At 41.2% G+C, this 14,276-nt stretch overlaps 1 protein-coding gene across 1 annotated transcript in view; it reads left to right on the top strand.

Annotated features, from left to right (window-relative positions):
* Positions 1–14,276, top strand: part of LOC137421721 (protogenin-like) — a 133,288-nt gene that overhangs the window by 70,690 nt on the left and 48,322 nt on the right. Inside the window, exons 2-6 of the mRNA XM_068108045.2 lie at positions 5,645–5,789; positions 6,372–6,505; positions 8,019–8,156; positions 9,286–9,444; positions 9,583–9,745. Coding sequence (XP_067964146.1) covers positions 5,645–5,789; positions 6,372–6,505; positions 8,019–8,156; positions 9,286–9,444; positions 9,583–9,745 — 739 coding nt within the window. The remainder of the gene's footprint in view (positions 1–5,644; positions 5,790–6,371; positions 6,506–8,018; positions 8,157–9,285; positions 9,445–9,582; positions 9,746–14,276) is intronic.

Here is a 14,276-nt window from a genome sequence, read left to right as displayed (position 1 = left end):
AATTTTGGATGGGGGAAGATAAGAGATGGTGGTGAACAGCTGTTTTAAAGACCTGGAGGGAGGAGTGGGATTGAAGAGAGTGAGGGAGTTTGTTCCAGAGGTGGGAGAAAAGAGGAATGAAAGCGTGAAGGTGAGCAGAGAGTCTTGATTTTGGCAGTTTAACCATCAGAGGGTTGCTGGCAGATCTTGTGCGACCTGTAGGAATATTTGGGGGACAGAGCCCAGAGAGAGCTGGGGGTGCAAGGCCGGAGAGGAGTCGGTAGAAGACAGAAAGACCACCTACCTGCCTGCGGTGAGTGAGTGAAAGGCCCTCACAATCAGCTTCATCGTGGGAGATTCCAATGATTCTGAATGCCTTGGTTTCAGCCACATGAAGCCATTCTAGGTGTGAGACGAGCTGTATTCTGCAGTATGAAAAGTAGGCTTTTAGCTTTATGTATGTGCATATAGAGGAACACCTGATGTTAATGATGGTTAATACCTGACAATGAGACATATATTTGATTTGAATGGTAAATGTGATGAATTAGCGACAACAACACTTCATATTAGCTGCTCATAGAAAGTTTACTTTGAGTTGTTGTGATCACAAGTTTTTGAAGATTCAGATTAATGTGAATTAAACATTGCTAAACAACAACCTTGGTTTTTCCTCACCCAAACTAATCTATATTTATAAAAATCGACATTGTTATAATTGTAGAAAACACGAGTGGATGCTTTGAGTAAATTGTTGATGCACATAACATGGATATATTGTATCTCCTGAATGTGTCAAAAACCTTTGCACAGCAGTGTGTGTGTGTACATATATCATATTTATTTATATATATTTAATTATATATATATATATATATATGTTATATATATATATAAATATGTATATGCATATACCGGTATATGTGTTATTTTGTTCAGTATACAAAACATTTTTCATTTGGAATTGCCTGCTGTATAGTCAGCCAGACAGTATTGCTTATTCTGGAGGGGGAAACGGAACGATCTCGCACTACTTAAATCGATATCAACATCAAAATGGCCTGAAACATTTGTCGGTGGTAACATAAGTGGCCAAAATGATAATTTGAGTTACACAGTAAACCTAGAATATGGTGGCATTTTCCTTTTTAGGAGATCTTTTTAGAATATAGGAAATTTTAAAGTGAAATATACTCCCCGTCCCCTCCCCATCCCTCTTTGAATAACATAATCGAAGCATGGATGATGCCATGTCTCGCCATATGCATTTCATTATACAATCATTATTTGCACTCCTAATCAATGGAAGAAAAGTCATTGGCATAAAATGAGAACCTTGAATTCAATAATTCCAATATACAAAACTACTGTATAACAAAATTCACTGCAGAAAAAAATCACTTTTAGTTGTCCTTTCATTCATTTGACAAAATCACTTGTTAGTTCAGATACCCACAATGCACCTTGCTGTATGAATCTAGCAAAAAAAAAAAAAGAAGTTTCACTTAGCAAAGCATCAACACAAATTTGCTGTGGCTTTATATGGATTGATGCAAGTTGCACCCCATGTAGTGCTTCTCTTTATCTGATTGACTGGGGTCAAAGAAATGCTGGGAAGTGGATGGAAATGGCAGCATTTAGGATTATCTCATCAATCTAGACAAGCATGTCAAATGAGTTAACCTTCATAGCACACACATGACAGGGCTCCAAGTTTCATTAAACCCTGTGGCTTAGATCAACTCTGTTTAAAAGTCGCATCCAGCTGTACCTCTTAGCAAAAACAGAATGGAAAAGATTTATTGAGAGAACGTTGGGAAAACAGCAAGTTTATACTTTGAACACAAACGAAGCCTTGGGCAAATATACCATGCACTCAACAAGCTTAGCTTGGTATCGGTGGCAGCCCAGTCGTGGTTATTCTCCCATCATTTGATCCATTCCGGGAGCCGATGCGGAGGAATGGAGGCTCGCATTGTGTCAGCCACTAACTCCACTGGGAGGCAAAGGTTCGTGCAGGACAAACATCTGTCTGCCTTTCTTGTAAATCAGTCAACAGGATAAGCTGTCAATCAAAGAAACCCATGGGGAGGATAAAGACATTGACAATGATGTGAATTTGACTGCTGTGCAGAATAAATCTCACAGTGGCTGTGATTATACAATTGTAGACAATTATATCATATTATTATAATGGAGCAAACATATATGGTTATGTATGTATATTTGTGACCAAAACGTCTGCTTCGTCAAATATATAATTCATAGATGTATTCAGGTTTCATTGGTATGTAATTAATAGACGTATTCAGGTTTCATTGGTATGTAATTAATAGACGTATTCAGGTTTCATTGGTATGTAATTAATAGACGTATTCAGGTTTCATTGGTATGTAATTAATAGACGTATTCAGATTTCATTAGTATGTAATTAATAGACATATTCAGGTTTCATTGGTATTTAATTAATAGACGTATTCAGGTTTCATTGGTATGTAATTAATAGACGTACTGTATTCAGATTTCATTCGTATGTAATTAAGACATATTCAGGTTTCAATGGTATGTAATTAATAGACGTATTCAGGTTTCATTGGTATGTAATTAATAGACGTACTGTATTCAGATTTCATTAGTATGTAATTAATAGACATATTCAGGTTTCACTAATATGTAATTAATAGATGTACATTTAGCCATGTTCTTTATATAAAGCTAACCTGGGAAACACATTTGTGACGTACAAAGCGCGCCAATCCACGCTTGTTCTACTATTCAAAATTCTTACTGCGTTAAAGTTGCAACTAGTTATACAATGTAATTAAGCAATTTCCTTTTAATAGGTGACATGTATTCTTCTTCTTCTTCTTTCTTTAATGGCTACAATTATTCCCACATTTATTGTGGGGTAGGCCGAGGTAAGTTTTTGTCCAAAATCTTTCACAAACCATCTGGCCATGCTTAGCGTTCGACTAAGTACTTAGGGTAGAAATTTGGAATTTGTTCATGGTGCCAGCGATGACTCACCGACTCTTCCCGAAGGACACCATGGGATCTTTAACGTATATCAACTAATGGTGGAAGACGAGACACTGTTTTAACGTCCATCCGAGGGACAACATACACGATGATGAATCCCCCTGATTGTGAAGCACTGGGATGACAGTTTATAGCTGGGTCGGGATTCAAACCCGAGGCAAGACTTCTTAAAGGTGTGTGTGAGTACCTCTAGGCCATCCTGATAATAGGTAACATACTGACATGTAAATACAAAAACAATTGTTGGAAATTGACATGGATGTAGCACTATGAAGTTGAGGATGTCATCAAATCTATTTCAAAGAAGCTGCTCTTCAAGGAATACGCATTCCAAACCAACTGTACATTTATTAAAAGACAAGCTGAATCGTAAAAAATTATCAGAACAATGACCGATGTGAGTAAGTCATTGCGTAATGACCGACCGAGTAAGTAAATTGATGCCTTGACATAGAAATAGAATAACAACTTGGGGTGATGTGATGCTGATGAAGCATCAAGGATAGAATATTGTTGTGGATCTCAAACGTCGGCCTTCCCCTTACCAAGGGGGGATTAATCCCCTTGTCTTTTATCTAGCCGACGCGATCCGGGGCTAGGACGTTCCTTCCGGTCAGCGCTGAATAGGGTGGTAGGCCGAATTATTCCTATTACCTAATTACCAGTGCCTCCCAGGAAGCAAGGAAATAACCCCGCCCGAACCACGGTTTTAGTGGAAACGCCGAGCGACAGCGAGCCACGATTCGGGCCGTTAACAGGTACTAAACCCGATCTGAGCGGTTGTAATCGTGCCACGCTTACCCAATGGAAGAAAAGACTGATACGGTCGAATTAAGAAGAAAGGAAGAACAGATTGGTTTATTAATTATTTACACAGGAAGGAGAAGTACACACAGTGAAGCCTTAAAAACAGTCTTAACTTATCCCCTGGACAAACGGGCCCGCACACATACACACACTCACACGGGGATGTAGAAGGTTGGGGTTGAAGGTCCAGGGATGATGTCCACAGCTCGTTCTCCGGGTCCCCGACTCGCACCGCGAAGAAGATGGTAGGATGGACGGCAGGCGCTCTCCGTGTGTCGTTGGCGCAGATCAGACAATTTTATCGGGGAAAGGTGAGCTAGGCTGGGTGGTTATTTCACGGCTTAGCCGTGTACATAATAAACGAACCGGCTGAGCAGTTATACTGGCGGTCTCGGCCGCATGCATAATAGAAATACCGGCACTTTATATGCGCTCCCAGCAAGCCCAAAGCCAAATCCTCAACGAGTCCTTGCACAATCAAAGTCCCCCCAGCGAGTCCTTCCACCAATGCCAAATGTGACAGTCCTCTTGGTAAAGCGCATATACTCTCAAGTCCTCTTGGTAAGTCCTTCAAAAAACGATTGCAGTTGCGTCAGCCCTCTCGAAGGGCTTTGTGCGCGCGCTTATATCACCACGCCTTTACCACGCCCTATCAGGCCATGTCACCAGAGCTCTGGTTGGTTTCTTGAGTCTTACCGGCTCCGCCCTTGACGTCTGTTTGATGTGGCCACACCCCCAGACCTCGTGCTCCTCCCCCTTTTCCAGGCCTACCTCGTGGCATTCGGCTGGTTTGAGCCTCCTAACGCGAGGGGCAATAGGGCGCAGACTGGATGTTGCGCAATGGGGAATGGGGCGCAGACTGGATGGTGCGCAATGAGGTCGATTTGGAGGGTGGGCCACAAAATGAACGGGGCCTACTCTTATTTATTTCTTTTACACAATGCAGGTATCACTATTGGAAATGGCCTTATCTCACATATACTATGACATAACTAACATTCTATGGTGGCCTACGTGTTGCATGTGGACTAACTATGGGGGCAAACCTTTAACCTTTATTAATCATATATACACAAAGAATTAAGTTAAGCACCCCCCCCCGTTTTTTTACAACCTCGCACATTACAAGTTTGTTGTCGTCAAAACAGTGTAATATACCCATGTTATTGCTATATTTTCTGGAGAAGTGATATTATGGTCACATAAAAACATAACAATCATGCCGTTTTCAATATTTTATTCTGAATAATTTAAGGTGAAATTTTTTGGGAATTTTAGGCATATTTTCACCTCAATTTAAGTATGGAGCTATAGGTCCATCACGGACAGTGTGGATGACGTTTATGTTTTCTAACGTACAGTCATTGTTCTGAGAAGACCTATAGCGATCTTTGCGTCAATAACGTGTGTAGGACCCACGTGATCGGATCACTGACTCAACCAATCACTTTTTTTCACTTTGATCACTCAATTTCATCAATGGATAATTGCTAATGTCATACCAATCATTATTTGATCTCACATACCTTAGAATATATGCCAATGTATACATATACACAAAGAATATATATTAGGGGGTGCTTACCTTAATTCGTTGTGTAGGGGTGCTTAACTTAATTCTTTGTGTATAATATGTACATTTCTCAGAACCGCAACAATATTATTGAAAAATACAAGACAAGTTGTTTAGAAATGAATAAATCTGTTGAAAAATGAAATGAATGTTGAAAGATTTAGTAGAATACAGGTGTATTGTGGGATCGGCCAGGAGAAGTTTGTGATGACCTAAAATTATGTTCTGATCCCTGCTATCCCTCAGTGCTCTGTTATGTGGACATTCAGCCATCCATTGAGGTGGTGAGAGAAGGAGGCATGGCGAGATTCGAGTGTCACATTGGAGGAAAACCGTCAGCTGTGCTCGCATGGGAGTTCAACCAATCAACCATTCCCCGGAACTCAGACAAGTGTGTAACCTTTCATCAAAATATTTCCGGAAGTGCTTTTAATATGTACCCCATGCGCATAGCGCAAAGTGAGGGAAAGCAATTCGTTTGCTCTGTCTCTGTGTCTGTCAGTCTAGGATTGAGGAACTATCTAATTTATTTCAATATAATTTCACTTGTTGAACTTCATAATTGGCTCGTTGCCACTTCCAAAAACCTGCAGCTTCGCATTACATTGGCTCTAAATTTGGCAAAATTGTATGGCATCTCGTCATGAGCATTGTGATGCACAACGATGCAACCACTGAGCACAGAAAATATACACATGGTAAAGTTCCCACGGTTCCTGGTTGTTGGACCTATTTTCATTTTATATAAACCTATTTTCATTCTTTAATCATACATGAGATTTCAATATATTGGGGGATGCCAAACAGGCTACCAGAAGCTCCACACCTTGGCTTAAAAAGGGGGAAGGGACAGGGGAACCATTCCCATCTCCTTTTTCTCAATACTGTGTTGGGTAAAGTATTCCATGAACTCTCTAGTATATACAAGTGTTAAAACAAATACAGTAAAACATCTTTAAACATCTCCGCGCAGATTTACAATGCTACCAAATGGAGTCCTTCAGATTGGCAGGGCAAGAAATGCTGATGCTGGTACCTTTCGCTGCCTGCCTGCACCACCAGGACCACCACGATGGAGCAGTGAAGCTAAGCTGGTTGTACAGCGTGGTGAGCCAAGTTCAGGACAGTTTCTCAAACACTTTCTTTCTTAAGAAAAAACACTTGATAATTATTTTGTACGAGCAGGGGTACCTGGCGTTGCCCACTGCTGTTTTAATCCTGTTGGCATTTTGAAGAAATCAAAATTTATTTATTTTTCTAATTTTAGGGGGGGGGGGGGGGGCTAAAACACTTCCATGCACCCACAAAGGAATGGGGCCAGGGATGGTTTAATATTACCTTTCACATAGCTACAAAGGCTTAGCCATTATAAAGCGATTAGGCACTTTTAATATTAAAAAAAAAAAAAAGTTACAAAAATGTCTTTTGTTCACTGATGAACCTCTGGCTCTTTTTTGCTCACTGATGAACCTCTGGCTCTTTTTTGCTTACTGATGAACCTCTGACTCTTTCTTTGCTCACTGATGAACCTCTGGCTCTTTTTTGCTTACTGATGAACCTATGGCTCTTTTTTGCTCACTGATGAACCTCCGGCTGTTTTTTTACTCACTGATGAACCTCGGGTTCTTTTTTGCTCACTGATGAACCTCTGGCTCTTTTTTTGCTCCTTGATGAACCTCTGGCTCTTTTTTTCTCAATGATGAACCTCTGGCTCTTTTTTGCTCACTGATGAACCTCTGGCTCTTTCTTTGCTCACTGATGAACCTCTGGCTCTTTTTTTCTCACTGATGAACCTCTGACTCTTTCTTTGCTCACTGATGAACCTCTGGCTTTTTAATGCTCACTGATGAACCTTTGGTTCTTTTTTGCTCACTGATGAACCTCTGGTTCTTTTTTGCTCACTGATGAACCTCTGGTTCTTTTTTGCTCACTGATGAACCTCTGGCTCTTTTTTGCTCACTCATGAACCTCTGGTTATTTTTTCTCACTGATGAACCTCTGGCTCTTTCTTTGTTCACTGATGAACCTCTGGCTCTTTCTTTGCTCACTGATGAACCTCTGGTTCTTTTTTGCTCACTGATGAACCTCTGACTCTTTCTTTCCTCACTGATGAACCTCTGACTCTTTCTTTGCTCACTGATGAACCTCTGGCTTTTCAATGCTCACTGATGAACCTTTGGTTATTTTTTGCTCACTGATGAACCTTTGGTTCTTTTTTGCTCACTGATGAACCTCTGGTTCTTTTTTGCTCACTGATGAACCTCTGGTTCTTTTTTGCTCACTGATGAACCTCTGATTCTTTTTTGTTCACTGATGAACCTCTGACTCTTTCTTTGTTCACTGATGAACCTCTGACTCTTTCTTTGCTCACTGATGAACCTCTGACTCTTTATTTGCTCACTGATCAACCTCTGACTTTCACTACTCTTGTAGTTATATCTGGATTATACAATTGTACATTTTATCTGAACAATTGCTGCATAATCAGACTGATTTGAGTAAACGCAACATATGGTACATACACCACTGATGAGAAGTGAAGCTGTAAAAATAATTTTTATTTGTGATGAAGATCAGGCTCTCTGTAATGCTAAATTGACTTTTCCTTCCGATGTTTCAGGGGTAACTTATGTTGGACAACAGCGGCCAAGAATTGTGTTCCCACCATGTAATGGGACAGTAAATGCTGGAGAAACGGCCGTGTTGGAGTGCATAGCCACAGGAAGTCCGAAGCCAATTGTATCGTGGAGTCGAGCAGGTAATACTAATCCCTTAGATTAATTTATCATGAGGTGTAATGTGATTCTCAGCAGATATCATGTAATAATGGATTCACTTCCACACCAATGACTTTGGTCAGGCATTTTGATGACTGTACGGTTTATTTTAAATTTCTGGATTGTTGTTGGTTTAATATGATGCAATCTATTCCTGGACCATTGTCTATCACTTCTTAGACCACTGAATCGTATCTGAGGATGTGTACCTGGAAAAAGAAGACGGTTCATAACAAAGTCCACAAAATGTTAGTTTGAATGTTTATCGAGAGTAATCCATTTGTCACACTTTGGTTGATGGAATTTGCCAAAACCACACATCATTCAGAGACACTTATAGCATGGACTCAGCTACTATTACCAAACTGTTATTTGTGACTTCTTCTTCTTTCAAATGCAGCACATGCCTGCAGGTAGCAACGTTTTCTGGGGGCACGGCTGTGCCGCTGATGCAGTGCCCCCTGTAAGCTCAACATAAATAGTCTTCTGGGGGTGTGGTCAGGCGGAACACAGGCCCACGATAAACAATGAGATGGCGAGAATGACTACCTTGTGGGATTTTCTTCAAAATATCCAACTGGCTAGTTTCACCGAGTGTCACTTTTCAATAATGTTGTATTATCCTTGCATTGCTGTGCAGGTACATCTTGTGAGGCCATCCCAGAATGTAGGTCTCAAATGGGATTCCGCAAGGAAAGTTAGTGATATTAAGGCAGCAAGTTATACTTTTCTCGAACAGAAAAGTGAAAGTTGGCAAACATGACTTTATGGCAATAGAATCATACTTGTTTTGGCCAAAAAGATTCACTCGGAAAACACATGATGTCGTCGACCCCAAATGACCCCATTTCCAAGCACTCCCCTTTTCCATGTTCCAAGAATATAAAACCCATCAGACGCACGCACACACGCAGGCATGCCAAGACCGAGCTCCTTATTATATTATAGATTATAAAATATTGACATAAACCTCCTGAATACACTCCATTTTTATATTTTCACCATTCATTCTCATTTTACTGACTTCCGATGTTTACAAGAGTTTATTCATCATTAGCAATTGGTGGTTGTGATTGTGCACCCTGAGTGTTTCTGTGTTGGTATGTACAGACCAAATGCCCCTTGACGTCTACCACTCACAAGTAATGGGACCTGGAAACCTAGTGCTTTCAGATGTGCGACCACGGCATGCTGGTATTTACATGTGCCGTGCAACAACTCCTGGCACACGCAACTTCACCACAGCTGCTGCAAGAATTGATGTCTTGGGTAAGGCACAAACTTGTTTTGGGGTATTTGAGGTGAGAATATATGCTCTACGAGTGTTGTTCTAGTTTCAGATGAGATGTTTCCATAATTATGTTAATCAAGCTAATGATTTGCATTGTGTTGACTTTCCCTACCTAGCTCCACCATGGTTTGCTGAACGACCAGAGACGCTGACTAGACCCCGAGCAGGAACAGCACGGTTCACCTGCCGTGCCGAGGGTAACCCAGAACCAACGCTCACCTGGTTGAAAGATGGCCAGCCATTAAATTCAAATGGCCGCCTGAAGATCCTTGAGAACCGGTATGCAGTGACAATGTCTCTTCAATGGAATGCACCTTGTCACAAACGCTTAAGACTCTTTCCTCGATCAATGTCCAAACTGGCAGAAGGGAGAACTCCAAACATTAATATTTCAAAGTCAAAGCAAAAGTGATCGACTCAGCACAACTAAGCAATCCAAATGATGATAAGCTTATCTTTTCCCACTCCCCCTCCCCCACTTTATTCAACTCTTTATTTCTCTCTTTCACTTTATTTCTCTTTTTCCACTCACTGCTTTATTCCGTGTACCCATGGCAATTCCATGTAATATAACATATGACTTCGAAACTCCCCTTCCCCCCCCCCCCCAACCCAAACGCAAGTCCTCAATCCCCCCTCTCAGCCCTAAGTCCTCAATCCCTCCTCCCAACTCCAAGTCCTCAACATCCCCTCCCAACCCCAAGTCTTCAATCACTTCGCCACACCATATTTTCAAACCCCTGCACCCCTTCCTCACCCACGCATGTCCTCAATCCCCTTTCAATGCCTCAATCCCCCTCACCCCCATCCCAACTCTCTGTCCTCCCCTCTCCCTCTCTTCCTGTTCTTCAAAGCAAGAGAGCATTTCTACATCATAACTTATTATTTCTTCATTACTTCATTGAAATAGTGTAATATTTAACGTTGCCCTCCCATATTCACCTTATTTATGGCATTACCAACTTCATGCAAACCGATCGTAACAACAACAGCATATACGTAGTTCCTACATGTCATGGTTTATTACAATCAAAACAACATCCAATTCACAACCTTGCGAGATATGTGGAAATTCGTGGAAATTCCATGGAATTTCCATGGAATGTCCACTCTCATAGTAACCTTAAAATACCTTAAAATATTTCCTTAATTTTCTTTCCAAGTTTTTCCAAGTTTTTCCAAATTTTTTTTCCAGACAATCTCAAAATGTAAAAAAAAAATTCCAAGTAACCTTAAAATATTTCTACTCTCATTCCATGGAATTTCCACTCTCATATGATTGTGAGTAGCCTAATTATGTTAATAAATGATCGTAAATTAATTATCTTATTTGTGAGACACTGAAAATATATATATATATACTGTATATACGTACGTACAGTCACGTGAAAGAGTAAGTACACCCTTACATTTATCACTACTTCAAATACCTAAAATTAGAATCAGGTGCACCAGCTCAGGTGCAAATGATTAGCACATCGTTGGAGAGGATCTTGGAGGAACCTGTCTTATTTAACCCTCAGACATTTAGTTTGGTTTGCTCTTTGTTGTTGAAGTGTGCGGCATCACCATGCCTAGATCAAAAGAGCTCTCTGAGGCATTCAGAAAGAATGTTATAGATGCCTACGAGTCTGGAAAGGGACTTAAAAAGATCTCCAAACAATTTGAAATATCAATCATTCGACTGTCCGGAAGATCATCTACAAGTGGAGAAGATTCCAAACAACTGCCAACTTGTTCAGGCCAGGTCGCCCCAGCACGTTCAGCCCGAGAGCAGACCGCAAGATGCTGAAATAAGTCTCGAAGAACCCCAGAATGTCATCACGGGACCTACCGGTAGCTCTTGCCACTGTTGATGTCAAAGTGCACGAGTCTACCATTAGAAAGAGGCTGCACAAATTTGATCTACATGGGAGGTGTGCCAGGAGGAAACCTTTGCTGTCCAGAAAGAACATCAGGGCAAGAGTAAAGTTTGCCAATGAACACCGAGGCAAAGACCAGCACTTCTGGAACAATGTGCTCTGGACAGATGAGTCAAAGGTAGAGCTATTTGGCCACAGTACCAGAAGACATGTTTGGCGAAAACCAAAGACAGCATTTGACCACAAGAACCTGATACCAACTGTAAAGCATGGTGGTGGAAATATTATGGTTTGGGGCAGCTTTGCTGCATCAGGGCCTGGGCAGCTCACCATCATAGAATCCACTATGAATTCTTCATTCTACCAGAGGGTGCTTGAGGATAATGTGAGGCCATCTGTCGGAAAGTTGAAGCTCAACCGAAGGTGGACCTTGCAACATGACAATGACCCTACACATACCAGTAAATCCACCAAGGAATGGCAGAAAAGAAAGAAATGGAGGGTTCTGGAATGGCCAAGTCAAAGCCCAGATCTAAATCCCATCGAGATGTTGTGGGGGGATATAAAATGAGCTGTGCATGCAAGACACCCCTCAAACATCGCACAGCTGAAAGAATTCTGCATGGAGGAGTGGGCAAAAATTTGTCCCAGTCGATGTCAGAGACTGGTAGACAGTTATAAGAAACGCCTACTTGAGGTGGTTTCTGCCAAAGGGGGCAATACCACCTATTAGAGCCAAGGGTGTACTTACTTTTTCCAAATGCGAAATTTGCATTTATGTTTATTTAAATTATACAATGGGCTACAAAATGTAAATGTTTCATGATATTTGTTATATTATATCACCTTTATCTATCAATATTGTTGAAATGAAGATCAAATAGCTGTATGGTGAAATATGTTGAAAAAGTCAAAACATTACATGGGGTCTACTTACTTTTTCACATGACTGTATATATATATATATATATATATATATATATATATATATATATTGTTACAGTTCTCTCGCCGGCCTTCCTCCCCTTATCAAGGGGGGATTAATCCCCTTGTCTTTACTAGCCTGGCGGAACCGAGACATTACGTCCTTTCCGGGCGGGCGCAAAATAGGGTTTCGGGACCAAATTCTCGCTCGTACCTAAGTACTCGCGCCACCACGGAAACGAGGAAACAAGCCTCGCACGAACGACGTGTGATGGTAGTACGCCGAGCGGTTTGCGTACACATGATCCGCGCAGTTATAATTAATGGACCCCGATTTAAGCGATCTTATTCATGCCACGATTAGTCAATGGAGGAATCACGGGAACGATCAAATTCAGAAGAAAGGAAGAAAAGATAGGTTTAATTACACGTACATACAGTTCAAGGACGAAGAGACACAGATAATTCCTTATACAGTCTTAATTACCCCAGAGACAATGGGCCCGTCTCACTCACACTCACACGGGGTATTGCAGACGGGCAGGTGTTCCCCAGCGCAGCCAAGGATGGTCCTCGCCCAGCTCTCCACGGTCCCCGGCACGTCCACGAAGATGGAGATCGGCGAAGGCAGGGCCACGTAGCGTGTCTCTCGAGCAAAGGCGATATATCGGGGCGAACGGTAGGGAGGACTTTTACGGCAAAGGGTGGTTACTCAGCCTCGTTCACTCACTTGGCTGAAATGCGCAAGTTCATTATCAACGCGCCTGGCTGCGCCCGCGTATATCTAGCGACCAACTCTTCTTCCTCAATTCACTGGGTGTTGGTTAGCATGCGCATTCCTATGCGATAGACAAGTTCATCAAGCGGTACAATGCGAATTCTCTCATCACAAGCTCCCCGATGCCAGTCCTCCGCTTTTTGTCCTCTCCCTCTCTGCAAGTCCTCTCCCTCTCTGCAAGTCCTTTATCTCTCTGCTGCCGTCCTCCTCTGCAAGTCCTTTATCTCTCTGCAAGTCCTCCACTTCCCTCTGCAAGTCCTTTCGAGGGCTTTGCGCAGCGGGTTATATAGGTCCGCCCCGCAAACCTTCTGGAACTCACCAGACTCTTCTCACCACGCCCTCTGACGCCACCACCCCTGAGCTTTGATTGGCGGCTCATGCTTACCATCATCGCCTCAACGCCGCCCCCACCATCTTCGGCCTACCTCGTCTTAACTCGACTAATGAACAACCAATGGGTAGCAAAATGGATTGCGCCTACAGAGGTAGAATGGTTTGCAGAAGTAGGACCTATTCTCCTGTCTTTACGCAACGCAGAATTAACACTGGAAAGGGCCTACTCTCACACATACTAAAAAAGAACTACACTACAAACGAGGCTACATGTTGCTTGTGTGACTATCTATGGGGGGCAACCCTTTAACCTTTATTGAGCTCACTGTACAAATAAAAACTGTTCTTTGCGTGACGGACTGACGGACTGACAGACTCACGGACGGGGGGACGGCGTGCAAACCTATAGTCACCTCTGGTGTACACCGGTAGGGGACTAATAACAGTTGTTATACACTTACATGCAATAAAGAAGTTGTGAAAAATATTTTAAGGTTATTTGTTGACTGCTTCTTGTGTGTGTGTGTATATATATATATCGGGGCGAACGAGTAAGTAGACCCCATATCTATATATATATATATATATATATATATATATATATATATATATATATATATATATATATATATATATATATATATATATATATATATATATATATCTATATATATATATCTATATAAATGTAATATATCTATATAAATGTAATATATATATATATATATATATATATATATATATATATATATATATATATATATATATATATATATATATATATATATATATATATATATATATACACACACACACAAGAAGCAGTCAACAAATAACCTTAAAATATTTTTCACAACTTCTTTATTGCATGTACGTGTATAACAACTGTTATTAGTCCCCTACCGGTGTACAC

This window comes from Myxine glutinosa, chromosome 2 (genome assembly GCF_964187855.1).
Source record: "Myxine glutinosa chromosome 2, kmMyxGlut1.1, whole genome shotgun sequence".
Lineage (NCBI taxonomy): Eukaryota > Metazoa > Chordata > Myxini > Myxiniformes > Myxinidae > Myxine > Myxine glutinosa.
This window is presented reverse-complemented; position numbering and strand designations above follow the sequence as displayed.